Source organism: Populus nigra, chromosome 10 (genome assembly GCF_951802175.1).
Source record: "Populus nigra chromosome 10, ddPopNigr1.1, whole genome shotgun sequence".
Taxonomy (NCBI): Eukaryota; Viridiplantae; Streptophyta; class Magnoliopsida; order Malpighiales; family Salicaceae; genus Populus; species Populus nigra.
The window spans coordinates 5,639,787-5,656,032 of NC_084861.1; the positions used below are offsets into that span (position 1 = coordinate 5,639,787).

A 16,246-nucleotide genomic window follows, 5' to 3' on the forward strand; every position below is an offset into this window, starting at 1 on the left:
TTAATACAAGTCAAAACTCTCGAAATTTCAAACATCTTCGCTACGATTGTGTTATAAATAGAATAAACAAATAATACAATCAATGGCAGCAGCAAAGCTGTCTGGTTTGCAATTTCCTTTCCAAACCTTCCAATTTCTGTCCAACACATTATCAAACAAACAAAACTTACAAAATAATTAAATCAAGAGAATCAGCTAAGAGCTTGCATCAAAATACAACGCAATGCAAGATTAGAAGAATTATAGAAAGGAAAGATCACAAAAAAGTTACAGATGCAGAAGATTTAGTAATCACTCTTTCTTGGGTTAACTGAACCAACCGACAGTTTCTCCTTTCATCAAGACTCCATTTCTTGAAAAACTCGAATTAAAATGAAATTCATTCAAGAAAATCCTGAAAAGTAAAACTCGAAAACTGGGAATTTCTACTTAATTAATCACTGTTGCACAACACATGCACTGACCAAAGAGGGATGTTCTGCGCTTATGTTTCTCTTTACCTTTAGGAGAAGCCGATGCCACTTCCTTTGTAGGTGAGTTCCACAGATCCTTAGTTGTCTTCTTTGCAGCAGCATGGTTATCTTGTTTCTTTGGTGTAACAACAGCATGAGCCGCTTCATCTTCTTTCAAGAAACCAAGGAATGGTGTTCTTGACTTCTCAGAATCACTTCTTTCCAGAGCAATCACTTTCTCTTCAACTGGCAATGCTCGCAGTGTTTCTTGACTACACTGAGAAAGCAGATGTGGACTTTGAAGGCTGACATCAGACTGATCCGATAAGCTTTCAACTGTAATCTTGTCTTGATAAAGAAGTGGAGTCTGATCTGACTCTTCACTCCTTGCTTCTATTCGGAGATCAAGATCAAAGCTTGGAGATTTTCGCATCTGTACATGAATGTTCAGGTTGTCGGGATTTGATTCAGTGCTGAGCCTCCCCACACTTTCTTGTGCCTCATAGCCACCCTTTGGGAAGATAGTTGAATCACGTTTCTCACATTGATCAAAAGCTAAAGATTTGGTTTCTCTCACTACCTCTCGAGCTGCTATGAAATAGTATGAAGCTTCTTCCTGAGGCTTGACCATTGCCAACTCAACTGCAGAATCTGAGGTCCCTAAAATATTCATGAATTCCGCTTGGTCAGTAGAAACCTTTGCAACAAGGAACTCCTGGCAACTCTCGGGCTTCAATTCCAAGGTTAACCCATTGCTGCCTTGAGCATCGCCAGATACCGTTACCTTTTCTTGTTGCTGATCCTGAGACTGGAACAGAGAAGCCGGAGCCTGTGGGTTATATGCTTCTGCTTGTACTGCAAGTGTTTTGGACACTAACTGTTCTCCGCCTTGCTGTTCTTCTGCACCCTTTCCAATGGCACATGGAGCTTCTGTCTTCTCCTTTATCTCTTCGACAATTTGCTTCTCTGCTGTCTTCTCTTCCTCCAGTTTACAATCTGTTCCCCCTTCATTGCCTTTCCCGTTGGACATGGATAACTCTTCTGGAATAATTCCAAGTTCAGGGACTATCATAGCGTCTCCTTCAGATTCCTTGCAGCCGTCTTCAGAAGCTTCACTCTGGATGTCGTTGAATAAGTCAATGTAGCCATTCTCAGAAACCTTTGCCTCCTCAACTTGACAGCTTCCGTTGCTAGTAGGATCATGAGAAGCATCAACTGAACTCTCCTCATTATTCTTGAAACTAGGCCCGAGAAAAGAATCATTTTGAGATGCATGTTTCAATTCAATCTCTGATTCTCTATTCGAATCATCCATTAACTGATTCGGGCTGTAATCATGCTTGTTAACTTCCGTTTCCGATTCTTTTCTCGTGAATTCAGTTTCTTCAGTAAGGACCATGCATTTATCTTCAGGCACAGATAGTTCCATATGAGAGTTTGCTGAGTTAGCGATAAGATTGACCTGTGGCTGTGACTCTGAGCAATTGTTTCCATAACAATCCATCTCCCTGGTGAACTCTTCTTCACATTTCTCTCTGTGCTCACTTCGAGAATCTGATCGTATCGCTGTTGGCTCCATAACAACTGTTTTGCTTAAATCATTTCCAACCTCATTTCCAACTTCAACGTCAACTTTCTCTTCACTAAGCATCTTATCTTCTTGAGATGCCATTTCTTTCTCCGACAAGTCACCCATTTTCTTCTCCATGTTTAGAGTGGTCCCAGAAACAAGAATTCCATCCAGATTGTCATAAGCGCAGGTCTCCACCAGGTGACCATTCTCCTTAGTGATGATATCTTCAACAATATTTGATCCTACGATATTTTCACTTGTTTCCAGTGAATTAGTGCTATCTTTTATAGATTGTTCGGAATGATTTTCAATAAACTCCTGTTGATCAAACTTCAAGTCCATAGATTCTTGAGGTTCTGGATCATGTGATGGTGATATCGTGACAAAAGTTGAAACTGACATGATCTCCTGTTCCTCTGTTGCAATTTATAGCAAAACAACAGAAGTTTACACTAGGTTTTACTATTTTTGTAAATGTAAATATCACTTGATAAAAATACAACATGACTGGCAGGTTTTAAGGCAATCAGAATAGGGTTTCACAGAGTATCCAAGGATAAGCTAACCTTTCTTGAAGGAAGCTTGCCTCTCTAGCTGATTACTGTTTGCTCCAAGAACAGTCTCCTCTAAATGAGACTCTGTTGACTTCTCATTACCTTCCAATTCATTCGAAAAAGAAGCTGGGTGAAATTCATTATCTCCACCACCTACTTCATTTGGTTTCGTTTCAGCTTTAGGAGACTCCGGAGTTGGATGAGCTTCAGCATGTTCTACAAAAGAGAAGGTCTGACTTAGTATACAGATACTGAGCTCTGTTTGTTTTGAACAGGAATTTATTTTTTTTTTTGGTGAAACTAGCCAACAGATTAAAATCACTCAGTTCAACTTAATAAATTTTCAGTTCCAACAGCCAACAGATAAAATTCATGAGATATGTGTGCATTCCATATTGATATTGGTAAGCCACAAACCTGCCTCATCCGATGTCTGGTTATGATCATGAGTATCTCCAGAACCCTTTCGATCATCACGATCTAACCCTTTCACTTTTTCATGATAATCTTTACTCTCTCCTGCAGGAACTACATGGTTTTCTTCTTTCACGGCATTGGCATTAGTAGGTTCTTGTACAGATTTTTCCTGAGCCTCATCAGTCGTGCTATCTTCTTCTGCATACATTAGCATTGCAAATTAATAAGCATCGCAATTACCAAGTGAAAAGCTGAAGTAGATTTCTAGCCGTACCTCGCAGTCCAGATGTGTTGTTGTTGCCCATCTCATTTCCCATGTTCAATTTTCTAAATCCTGAAATATAAATGACGCAGTAAGATGAACATTCAACAAAAGTCAATGGCGAAGGCTACTCTTTTTGTGGCGGTATATGAACTGAAGGGGATTCAAATTCAAAGTCCACAAGTGTAAAAAATACATACATGATGATCATTGTTTTCACATGCCTGTAGCTACAAGCATTTCACAGGACATCTTTCTGTGAGGCTGCCAGAGTGTTAATACTTGATTAAACTCGCTACTTAACTTATATTGCTTAAAGCATAAGCCTCATTTTTGGTCACCTGTCAGCTAAACCCGATCCATCACTAAAAGGAGTGGCCAATTTTATCCTTCCATTCTCTTTTCCTTTTCTCTATGACTTTGACATTCTGTGATCTGGAATTCTATACTATCCATGGGACACTTTTTAACTAATTAAAGTTCACTGTCGGCGACTAAATGTGCCTTTGTGTATCCTGTCAGTGGCCCGCCCTTATGATGACAATGTGCTGAATTCATTAGCATTATTATTCCACCTTCTAGGCAATCCTAAAGGAATATCTAGGCTAATCCAACCTAGCCTTCCTAGCTAGTTGGCATTTTTTTATATATGCATTGTTGCAGATGCTTGTGCAGTATTTACTTCGTGATCTACAGGTATAATATTTGGTTCGACACTTATTTAAGCATCAAGAATCATGTTGGAACCATGTAGCTTTCCCGAAGTTAAAATGGGTTGGTTGTTTATGAAAGCCTCCAAGAAATGTTAGGCATGTGTGGAAAATCATGGATAGGTTCCCACCACGCAATTACCTCCTCCATATTGGATTTCAACATTCAGCTTGAAAAAAAAAAAGGGTCTCAAGCTAGGACCTACAGACCGACCAGAACTAACATATATGGTCGGTAAGGATACAAGGACATGGACAGAATCCAAGATAGAATTTTTACCACGCATAAAATTATATGCATTATTATCGGTTGATGATTTAATCCATTTTCAACTCAAAAGATTTCCCTGCCATTATCTAATCATGTGGCTCAAACTCGAGACTTTGAAACCAATGATTAGGCTTAAGCCACATGTAGGTTATAGATTGGTCAGGTTCTGCCAGTAAAGTAGCAGATTGCTTAACATATATTCTGCCATGGGTGCAGAATAATAGTATGATGAGGCTTTGAACAGGTGGGTCTGCTATTCAAGATTTCTTGGTCTTAAAGCTTGTTCTACCTGCTGGGAGGCTAAGGACAGGTATTTTTTAAGGCTAACCATATTATAGCTTTGCATTGCTTTGGAACTCTCTACCTTTGCACAAGCTCAAAAGTTTGGCAAACTGGACCCTCACTCTCCTTTTTTCTAGTTGAGAGGAATATGAGGAAGAGTTGTTATAAATTTTTTAGCGAAAGATTAGCGGCTGAAATGATGATACCGCATTGTATACATCTGGGGCAGTGTCTTTCCCATTTTACAAGACCAACGTAGATGGTGAAATTTGAGACATGGGTTAATGCAGGCATCTTTGGAATAACTAGAAGTTGTGTGTAAAAATGGTGGTGCAAGTAGGAACTCGAAAGGGTTCGGATAAATTTGTTGGGTAAATAAAATCTATTGTGAGAATACAAGTAAATAAAAATCTCTTTAGGGGCTCCCTGAAAAAGAAAAAGAAATTGTGGGGTAGGATTTAGGAATTAGGATCCATTACGAAAGGTTTTGATTGATTCTGAGAAAAGAAAAAGGAAAACTCGGATTGGGCTTCTTCTCAAGCTAAGTCTCGGGTAGATCATACTTGGGCCATCCTAAACAGAAAGGCTTCGAGCATGTCCAGGTATACTTGCGGGCTGCCAAGCATACGCCTCACAGTAGCCCAACCAATAGGACATAAGACATTGTGGACTGGCAAACACCTTTTCCACGCTGTCCTTAGGGCAAATTTGAACAGGATGCCTTATCATCGTACTTCGCCAGAGTGCCATTAGATAGTAAGAGGACAACTTCAGTTATATTATATAGATTTCTCTCCTCCTCCTCCTCCTCCAGTCGACAGGCTTATTTCATCTACTCTCAGTCTTATTTGCAATTTTGCATTCTAAAATAACGCATTGTATTTCGACAGAGAATTGATATTTGGAAGTTGAATGCATCCAAGCTTTTTCCCTACTGGTAAATAAAAGAAAAAAAACACGATCACACTGCCAACTTATCGAAGTTACGGTTGGTCCAGTTTTCATGAAATTTAAAAAATAAAAATTACTTTAAATTAATTTTTTTGTGTTTTTTTATCGTTTTAGTATGATAATATCAAAAATAAATTTTAAAAAATAAAAAAATTATTTTAATATATTTTTAAATAAAAAATATTTTACAAAATAACATCAATTACTCTCAAACAGACGAAAAAAAGGCATTTGGTATGTTCACTTGATATCCGAATAAAAGGCATTTGATGTTTTAGTAAATTTAAATTTTTTTATTAAAAAACTAACATATTAATTACCATATTAGATGGTAGTTTTATTTATAGAAAAAAGCAATGTTTATAAACCCGATTCAAGGCTCGAGTCACTGGTTTTGACTGGATCAACCTTATTTTTTTATATAAATCAAAATAATATCGTTTTGATAAATAAAAAAATTCAATGGGTTGCAATCGGGTCTTGCCGAGTCAGCCGGGTTTTAATTACCTCTATTTTTTTATAAACTCGGTCTGGTTCTAGCCTCGGATCGACCGCCGGATCAGGTTTTAAAACTACAAAAAAGAGTTTTATTTGAGTGAAAGTTGCCAGGAGAGTGTTTTAATTCTGTCACCTCTAATGATTAGTCTTACCTTAATTCAATCTATTGTTTAATTGTCTAGAGTAAAATTAAAGAAATAGTGTTATTATACCGTTTTTTTTTCTTATAGAATTTGTTTGATATAAATTAAGTGAGAAATAGGTAAACCATATAAGCTCTTATTTAGAGTGCAATTTATCATCGACAATTATATTAAAAAGACAATTTATAATTCTTTATGGACATATTTAAAGAATTTATATGTGTGTGAGGACTAATATGAACTCTTGGAAGTCGTGGCCCCTTCCACTCGAACGGTGCCGTCTCAGGAATCAACTCTGACTGCATTTGAAATACGGAGGAGACTGATGAAGAGAATAGATTCTTTCTTATTCTCTTGTAGCTCGAGAATTAATTCTACCAACTGGAGTAAAATACAAGAGTCTTGTGGAAAGGGAAATTATATGATTGACCGAGTTAAATCGTGGACCGAGACGACGAGACCATTGAAATGTCATGTCGAATTTGAAGAATCTTTGCATAGCAATTTAGATGGTATTGCAGGGTTGCCGGGGCAAAGGTCATCGGTGGATCTTTTCCAAGAAATCGTTATCGTTTTTTAAACCTTCCGCTCGCTTCGACTCATCTGCTTATGAATTTCTAGGATTTCTTTTGCTTTACTTTTTTACAACTATATAGAAAGACGTCCCTCCTTTTCTTCGCTACACTTTGACAAGCAACTTCGTTGAGAATGTGGTGTCCACTGTTACGAGCGACTATAAACACGGGTTAATTTATATTTTTTAAAAAAAATTAATTTTTTTATATTTTAATATGTTGATTTGAAAAATAATTTTTAAAAAATAAAAAATATATTATTTTGATGTATTTTAAAATAAAAAGAATTTTAAAAAGTAATCGCAATTACACTTCCATACAGGCTTGGAATCTCAATTTATTTAGTGTTTGTAGTTATGATTGCAATTTTAATGGTGGTTGTTTTTTAAAATATTTTTCATTGAAAATATATTAAAAATAATATTTTTTATTTTTAAAATTTTATTTTTAACATGAATACACCAAAAAGATTTACAATCATAAAAAATAAAAAAAAAATCAAAGTAAAAACAAATATATTCTCACTCATGATGGCAAGCAAGAATGTGTTTGCAGCAAAATATGCCATCACAGTGTTATGTAATAGTTATAGTTATATGGGTTGTAAGATGTTTGAAATTCAAATATCTATAAGTAATTAATTTTAAACTATGGATTGTAAATACATAATATAAATTTAGATAAAATTAATATTTTTTTCAAAAACCACGCTTGTAATTGTCGTGCCCGTCAATTAAATGAAAACGAGGACTTAGTACGGGAGTGTTTCGACTTTTATTTTTTAATGTTTTTTAAAATATATTTGTTTTGAGAAGATATTATTTTAGTTTTTTTCAGTGTTTTTTTTTATGATTTTGATGAGTTAATATAAAAAATAAAAAAAAATATTTTAAAATATTTTCAAGTAAGGAATATTTTTTAAAAAATATTATGTACTGAATATACACTAAAAATTATGATTTTTAAAATTGGTCTTTGTAAATTAAATTAAGCTGGAGTAATATATCAAATTTCAAAATAGTGTTTAAATTTAGCTTTTTAGTTTTTTCAATCTAGTTTGATCTTGTTTATAAAAAAATCAAATGATTATCATGAATATTTTTAGTATAAATATTTTTAAATTTTAACTTTTTTATCTTAATAATGTAAATATTAGCTTCAATTTGAATGTTACTATCATTTAGTACTTTATGTTCAAGTATGTTTATAATTACTTGACATTAATTAAATGATAAAATATTATTTTCAACAATTTTTTAAAAGTGAATTATTAAAACTATATTTGAGTTTTAAGAATTTTTAATATAGAGTAGAAAATTATTCAAGTTTATCCATAAAAATGATTTAAGTTTTAAAACTTAATTCATCAACCTAGTGATTGAACTTAAAGGGGTATGTTATTACCTTTCATTCTTATATGAAATAGAATATTAAAAAAATCCTTATTAAACATACTGTTTTTTTATTATTATTTTACTTTAAAGTAGAGAAATATTAGAGAATAATATAAATTATATCTTGGGACCTCATCTGCAAGCTTAAGTTATTGGGTTAAGATGGTTCCTTGACATGGTATTAGAGCCTTGATGACCAAGTGTTCACAAGTTCGAATCTCACCATTTCTATTTATTTGATAAAAATTAAGCACAAGGTAAAGTAAGATTGTGCAAGTTTCAAGTTTAAAAAGCTTTTTTATTAAAAAAATATATTAAAAAATAATATAAATCATATCGTATAACCTCAGTAAAATTGAAGTTGCTTTACAGGCAATCCAACATAAACTATTTATTCGAAGAACTTCCCAGAAATTTCTAGGATTTATTTATTTCTCTCTTTCTTGAGCAGGTGACCAACACCACGTATTGGTTCAGTGATGGTATTGTTTTCAATCGACACGAAAGCGAACCCTACCTCGACCTTCCCTTTTTTTCCGCGTTTTGACCGGTCAAAATACCCCAGAACTAAGATAAGAATTGAACACGCTGCGCCGATTATTTGTTGTAAAGAATCCACAATACAATATATGTACTGGATAATGAACACCCGAAATCATATTAAGTTTTAAAATAATTAATTATAACTTCAAACTTGAGAGAAGAATGCAATCCTTCCAAGCAATCTTTTCCACCCGAGTGCCACCCGTCTTTCCTCATCAATAATTAATTGGGCCATCGCCTAAGTTGCTATAAAAAGGAACTCGTGAAACAAAGAGGCAACACCAAAAACCTGATCATCACAGCTAGCTTGAGAATTCCTCCTCGTCTAATCTAGCATTCAAATAATACGCCTCTCCGCTTCCTTTATTATTGGTTTCTTCTAAGTTCTTGAAGTTATCCTTTGCTTTGTGAAATATCATTCTAGTTTCTCTACCTTGTCATTTCATTTTCTGCTAGTTTTAAGAGTTTCGACGTTATGTCCCACCTTCTGCATGCAAACTTGGCTTGCATTGAGCGTTCACTTGACGTCCCTGCCACCCTAAGCAAACCCAACAAAAGATGGCATTTAGCTTTCGTAACTATCTATTGTTCTAGGACCATATACTCTCTATCCAAAAAACCTGTTGTCAGGAAAAAGCCTAGCAAAGTTTCTTCCTCTCCATCTTACACTGCGCTAAACATTAATTTAGACGTTGACCACTTCAAGATTCATCAATCAAGTCTTTCAGAGCTTGTTAAGAAGAAAGATCTCGACCAACTTGAGAATTTTGGTGGCATTGTCGGTATAGCTTCTGCCATTGGAACCGACATTGACGGCGGCATCTATGGTGGTCCTGTGGACATTGATCGCCGACAGCAAGCATTTGGTTCCAACACGTATAAGAAACCGCCAACAAAGGGCTTTTTCCATTTTGTAGTGGAAGCTTTCAAAGATCTTACTATAGCCATTCTTTTAGGATGTGCAGCTCTTTCTCTTGGTTTCGGTATCAAAGAGCATGGTCTAAAGGAAGGTTGGTATGATGGTGGCAGCATTTTTGTTGCTGTTTTTCTTATTATTGCTGTCTCTGCTATAAGCAACTATAGACAAAATAGACAGTTTGATAAGTTGTCGAAAATCAGCAATAACATACAAATTGATGTTGTGAGAAGCGGGCGGCGGCAAGAAGTTTCGATATTTGAACTTGTTGTGGGGGATGTCGTCTGTTTAAAGATCGGAGATCAGGTTCCTGCTGATGGCTTGTTCATCGATGGACATTCCTTGCAAATAGACGAATCCAGCATGACAGGAGAGAGTGATCATGTGGAAATCAATCACAAAAAAAATCCATTTTTGGTCTCTGGCACCAAGGTGGCTGATGGCTACGGTCAAATGCTTGTTACTTCAGTTGGCATGAACACAACATGGGGAGAAATGATGAGCCATATCAGTCGTGACACAAATGAACAAACACCTTTACAAGCTAGGCTCAATAAGCTAACGTCATCAATAGGTAAGGTTGGATTGGCTGTCGCTTTTCTTGTTCTACTAGTCTTGTTGGTTCGCTACTTCACAGGGAATACGCAAGATGAGAACGGCAAAAAGGAGTTCAATGGTAGCAAGACCAAGGCTGATGATATAGTGAACGCGGTGGTGGGGATTGTGGCTGCAGCAGTGACCATAATAGTGGTTGCAATTCCTGAAGGATTGCCATTGGCAGTCACGCTTACTCTTGCTTATTCAATGAAAAGAATGATGAAAGATCAAGCAATGGTGAGGAAGCTTCCTGCCTGTGAGACTATGGGCTCTGCCACCACCATTTGTACAGACAAAACAGGCACTCTTACAATGAACCTGATGAAAGTGACAAAGTTTTGGCTTGGTCAAGAATCAATGGAGCAGAGCAATCCTTCTCCGGTTTCTCCATATGTTCTTGAATTGATAAAGCAAGGGGTTGCTTTAAATACAACTGGTAGCGTTTACAGAGAAAGTCCAGAATCCAAGCTTGAGTTCTCAGGTAGTCCCACTGAAAAAGCAATTCTTTCTTGGGCTGTCCTTGAACTGAACATGAATATGGAGCAAATGAAGCAGAGTTGTACAATTCTCCAAGTCGAAGCCTTCAATTCACAGAAGAAAAGGAGTGGAGTTTTGTCCATGAAAAAATGGGACCACACGATCCACGTTCACTGGAAAGGAGCAGCAGAGATGATCCTAGCAATGTGCTCGAGTTACTATGATGCTTCTGGATTAATGAAAGAAATGGATGACAGAGAAAGGAATACATTCAAGCAAATTATTCAAGATATGGCAGCTAGTAGCCTTCGCTGCATCGCTTTCGCACACAAACAAATATCGGAGGACCAATATGAAGATGGAAAGGAAGACAAAACGCTCAAAGAAGACTGCTTGACATTATTAGGACTTGTGGGTATCAAGGATCCATGTAGACCTGGGGTGAAGAAAGCTGTTGATGATTGCCAACGAGCTGGAGTGAACGTCAAAATGATCACTGGCGATAATGTTTTCACTGCAAGAGCCATAGCGATCGAGTGTGGAATACTCAAGCCTGGTGCGGAGAATATCAGTGGAGCTGTGGTTGAAGGGGAAGAATTCCGAAATTACACACATGAGCAAAGAATGGAGAAGGTTGATAAAATCTGTGTGATGGCAAGGTCTTCTCCTTTTGATAAACTTCTCATGGTACAGTGCCTCAAACAAAAAGGTCATGTGGTGGCAGTAACTGGTGATGGCACAAATGATGCACCGGCATTGAAGGAAGCTGATATAGGACTATCTATGGGGATTCAAGGTACTGAAGTGGCTAAAGAAAGTTCAGATATTGTCATTTTGGACGATAACTTCGCTTCTGTAGCCACAGTTTTGAGGTGGGGTAGGTGTGTCTACAACAACATACAGAAATTCATTCAGTTCCAGCTCACAGTAAATGTTGCTGCTCTTGTTATAAACTTTGTAGCAGCAGTTTCAGCAGGAGAAGTACCACTAACAGCAGTCCAGTTGTTGTGGGTGAACCTGATTATGGACACATTGGGTGCTCTGGCTCTAGCTACTGAGCAGCCCACCCAGGAGCTCATGGAAAAAACCCCTGTGGGTAGGACTGAACCTCTTATCACCAACATCATGTGGAGGAACCTCCTATCTCAAGCTTTGTATCAGATAGCAATCCTCTTGACACTTCAATTCAAGGGAGAATCCATCTTTGGAGTGACAGAAAGGGTAAATGATACTTTGATCTTCAACATTTTTGTCCTGTGCCAAGTGTTTAATGAATTCAATGCAAGGAAGCTGGAGGAGAAGAATGTTTTCAAAGGGATCCATATGAACAAGTTGTTTTTGGGAATCATTGGAATAACCATTCTCTTACAGGTGTTAATGGTAGAATTTTTGAAGAAATTTGCTGACACGGAGAGGTTGAACTGGGGCCAATGGGGTGCATGTATCGGAACCGCAGCACTATCTTGGCCAATTTGTTGGGTTGTCAAGTGCATACCTGTTCCAGAGAAACCAATTTTCAGCTATCTCACTTGGAGGAAATAAACAGTAGAAGACACATGATTCTTTTATTCTTTTTTCACCCCTACGAAAAAAAATACAGATCATGAATTATTTATTGTATCTATTTTATAGCTTCCCCGGAAGATGATATATTGTTTATAATTAGATTTGGATGTTGGCGAATCATGGTTATTTTTGTTGTATTACATCAGACATGATGCTCTGAACATTAATAAAAGCGCATGTGTTGCTCACTTGCTTGTTTCTTGCTTTGTTTTGCTAGTGCATGAAACATACCAGCTATCTACATTGCTCTCCCGATTTCAAAGTGCTTTTCCAGGCATCATCGCATCATTAATCTCCCTTCTTCCTGCAAACTCTTGATGATTGGATTTTCATTCCTAGCCAATTTGCTGTCCTCGAAGACAAGAAGTTCACATCTTTTCTCCATCCATTTGTTCTCGAAAAGCTAATTCTAATAAAAGCCCGTCCTCAGTGTGCTTGGCTCCTTGCAACAAGTGAACTGCACAAAGCCGTTGCTTCAGTGCTAACTCACTGTTATTTATCACGAACATGGAGTGCTGGAACATGCATTATTAATCAGGTCTGATGTGTGGCTTCCATATCCAGTGGAACGACGACAGATTCCAAATGACGTGGATGCAAAGACCTGAAAGAAAGGATCCTGCTGAAATGATAAAGGTCTACCATTTCAGAACACTCATTAAAACAGGTGCAGGAAATTGGTAGCTCAAGCGACGAGCATCCCTCGTTTGGGCTTCTTTCAGTGCATGTGATCCAATGCATCACAACTATGTCCCAAAAACATTAAACAAACACCCCAACTATGTCTTTAATAGAAGCACAGCCGCACTATGATACAACGCATCCAGCACACATGCTAGTGTGCCAAAGCGAGATGCCACAGCGGGCAATCTAATTACAAATTGAGGCAAGATTTTTGTCCCTGCTCCAGTGCCTCGTGATTTTATTAGAGATCTGAACAGAGAATCTATACAAACGCTGGACCATAAGATGGAGATAAATAAGTTTCAAAGTTTCTCCCAATCAGATGGCATAACAAGCATGGCACAGCAAATCCTGAACTCCATCTAAGCTGGAACAGGTTCTGGGACTTTGCCGTTGTTTGACAGACTCAAACTGTCATAGTATTCGACCAACACTTTCCAGCCACCAGGGCACATGAATCCATCAGGAGGGTTCTCTTTGTTCTTTGCAAGTGTTCTCATCTGCAGGGTACAAGCAAGCGTGGTCACATGAAGCAAAAGGATAGACATAATTATATAAACCAAAAATACGAAGTTACTCCCTCTGTTTCACATAGTCCGAAACTTTTTCCTCTTATTTGTCTTATTTCCAATATCTTTTAGACAATCAGAAAATGAAAAATACGTTGGGCTGCATACCTTTGTTCCAGAAATAAAGATGAAGTCTCCGGGCCTTGAGGGATCAAAGAATGCCATTTTACCCTGAGTCTTGTCATATGCAGCAACCTGCATCCAATTGCAACCACGATTTTTTTCAAATTACTATCAAAGGTTACATGTGCAATATCAATGATTTTGATGACAACAAAATACATACCCTGAAAGGAAGGATGTTTAACCGCTCAAGTCCAGGGGCCATACTCAACACCTTCTTTCCATGATCAGCATCATATAAATCTCTTTTCTCAACTGGATGGCTCATTCCAGCTGGATCCCTGCCGACAATGTAAAAGTTAGCTCCTGCATTAATCCGAGCTTTTGCATGCCACTGCACCTCAGTTGGACCAGCATAGTGCATGGGAGATGGGAATATTGAGACCACAGTTGTTTCTGGATCAAGAACACCATCCTCAAGTACCTAAGAATTTATCATCATCATCAAACAAAATCAGTATTAGACTAAGCTTCTGGGAAACAGGGAAGTTTTAGTCTGGATAAAATAACTCAACAACAATCGAATCCATGCAGAGACAAAAAAAAGGGGGAGGGGGGGGGCACATACCTTCACATGTTGCTTCATTCTCCAGCTAAGTGGAACATCATCTGCCTTTGTGTAGCCTCCCAATGGATGAAGCAAAAGGATGGGATTCTTGTATCCCATCTCAAGAAGCCGTCTACGAGTATCTGTCATGAGTAAAGCATGCCCATTGTGCACAGGATTCCTGAGCTGGAATGCAAAGACAGCATCGGCATTGCGCCTAGTGAATTCTTCACGGAGTTCTGCAGGAGACAATCGAAAATGATCGAGACCATCATGATACTTGATTGGTTCTATCACCTCCAAGTCCCCTCCAATCAGCCAGTTTCCAGATCCAGCTATGGTTTCTTCAACGTAAGGTAAACCAGGGGCAGTAGTTCCCCATGTTCTCGCAATCCGTTCTTCTTTGGGGTGCTTATATATCTCTACACTGAAAGATAGAAACAACTAAATAAATCAGGATACAGGTTAATCAATTAGGAGTTTCTTCAACATCAATCGAATTGGATAGCAAAAAATCTTTACACGATCTATGACTTCACATGCGTTGGTGGATGAGAAATGAGACCATCAAAGGATATGCCTATTAAAACTTGCAGAACAATCATCTAATTTGTATTATGGTACACTTGTCCTAGCATGATCGGAAAAGGAAAGAGGGTGCTTCCATCTAAAGCAGACCAACGCACAAGCACAAAAAACATTATAAGAATATAAACATTAATTCAATCTAATTCATTATCACTTTCAAACACAAATATAAAAGTATAAACTTCATGTATTCATCCTCCACCAACGCAACTCAAACATGCAAATAGCATCAAATTTAACAAAAAGAAAATTATTCTTACTCGCTCAAGATGGCAACAGTATTGTCATCTGAATCAACAAGAGCGACCCTCTTGGACTCGCCAATGCTCTGCTTCTGCAAATCATCAATAGCGAGCACAATAGGCACCGACATGTTAACAACCGACCCGTTTTCCAAACGGAGCGAGTTGAAATGAAGAGTTTGGAGGAACTCGGATTCTCTCATGAATCCGCGGAGAGGACTTGCCCACCCTTCACTCAAAACATGCAGCCATTGAATATCAATCATTGTTAACTTCACTTTAGGAAATGAAATTGCCTCTTTCTTTTTAGCATCTTTTTGCGACTTTTCAACGAATAGTTCAACAAGTTTTCCACCATCTGGGTCGATCAACCCGGATTGAATTCTGACTCGTTTCCATTGGATTTTGGGCGCAAACGATAGTTTGAGGGTAGGGCTAAAACGGGTATTGAATGATTTTGGAAGAGAGTGGGGAGGGTATGAGGTTTTGGTGAAGAGGGCAGACATGGTAGCCATTGGTAGAGAGAAGCAGGGTACTCAATTTACTCTCTCTCTCCAAGTTTGATTTCTGGGAGGGCAGTTGATTAATGAAGCAGACGAGGGTACTTTGGAAAACAACTTAGTAAAATATGAGAAAGATATGCTTGGTAAGTGTAAGCCTGATGGCGCAGATTTGGCTTGGAGTAGGAGACATCGAGAGACATTGCATTTATATAGGAATTGGAGAATTGGGAGGATGAACCTGGACACAGTTTTCAGGTTCCTTTTTCTCTGTTTTGTATTTAATAATTATTAATCTGGCCTGCACCAGTCCTTCGCCTGTTTATTAAATTCAGCCCTGCACTGTGTATCAATCTGATAACATATTAACCTGTAATCTAGTTGGGATCGAATTTTATTTTCATCTAGTTGAGAAATTACCCTGTTTAAACTTTAATTGATAGAATAAATAATTATTAAATCCATGGATTTAAAAAAAAAACAAAACAATTATCCAATACAAGGTTGTTTCTTTAAAGAGAACAAATAGCATCCATTTAAAATTGATTCAATAAATTCGTGACTCTATAATTTTATTATGATTTTAAAGCCTGTTTTGCATTGAGTTTTAATTTATTTTTTATTAAAATTAAAATTTATATTTTGTTTTAAATAAAAAAATTAATATTTTTTTATAATAATTTTTAAAAAATTAAAAATATATTATTTTAATATATTTTTAAATAAAAAACATTTTAAAAATTAACTAATACCAAACATCCCGTGAGAGACCAAACCTACCCTACCCTATAGAGTGACAGAGTACGATTTTT

At 37.1% G+C, this 16,246-nt stretch overlaps 3 protein-coding genes across 5 annotated transcripts; 1 reads left to right on the top strand and 2 right to left on the bottom strand.

Moving 5' to 3' along the window:
- Positions 1-25: 25 nt before the first annotated feature.
- Positions 26-3,675, bottom strand: LOC133705616 (uncharacterized). Of its 3 annotated transcripts, none has more exons than XM_062130913.1 (5): positions 3,459-3,675; positions 3,271-3,330; positions 2,997-3,194; positions 2,592-2,795; positions 26-2,444 (listed from the first exon to the last, which is right to left on the bottom strand). In XM_062130913.1, the coding sequence occupies exons 2-5, from the start codon at positions 3,311-3,313 to the stop codon at positions 430-432; spliced, it is 2,460 nt and encodes an 819-aa protein (XP_061986897.1). In that variant the 5' UTR covers positions 3,314-3,330; positions 3,459-3,675; the 3' UTR covers positions 26-429. The 3 variants fall into 3 exon arrangements, with proteins under 3 accessions (XP_061986897.1, XP_061986899.1, XP_061986898.1); XM_062130915.1 differs by having other exon boundaries at positions 26-2,441; positions 3,459-3,674; XM_062130914.1 differs by lacking the exon at positions 3,459-3,675 and having other exon boundaries at positions 3,271-3,442.
- A 5,108-nt stretch (positions 3,676-8,783) lies between these two features.
- Positions 8,784-12,369, top strand: LOC133705153 (putative calcium-transporting ATPase 13, plasma membrane-type). The gene has a single exon (XM_062130275.1). It carries the CDS (start codon positions 9,101-9,103, stop codon positions 12,155-12,157), a length of 3,057 nt encoding a protein of 1,018 aa, XP_061986259.1. The 5' UTR covers positions 8,784-9,100; the 3' UTR covers positions 12,158-12,369.
- Positions 12,370-12,943: 574 nt separating this feature from the next.
- Positions 12,944-15,635, bottom strand: LOC133705154 (ATP sulfurylase 1, chloroplastic-like). Its single transcript, XM_062130276.1, has 5 exons — positions 14,953-15,635; positions 14,126-14,531; positions 13,721-13,981; positions 13,543-13,629; positions 12,944-13,365 (listed from the first exon to the last, which is right to left on the bottom strand). Exons 1-5 carry the CDS (start codon positions 15,447-15,449, stop codon positions 13,228-13,230), a joined length of 1,389 nt encoding a protein of 462 aa, XP_061986260.1. The 5' UTR covers positions 15,450-15,635; the 3' UTR covers positions 12,944-13,227.
- Positions 15,636-16,246: the final 611 nt, after the last annotated feature.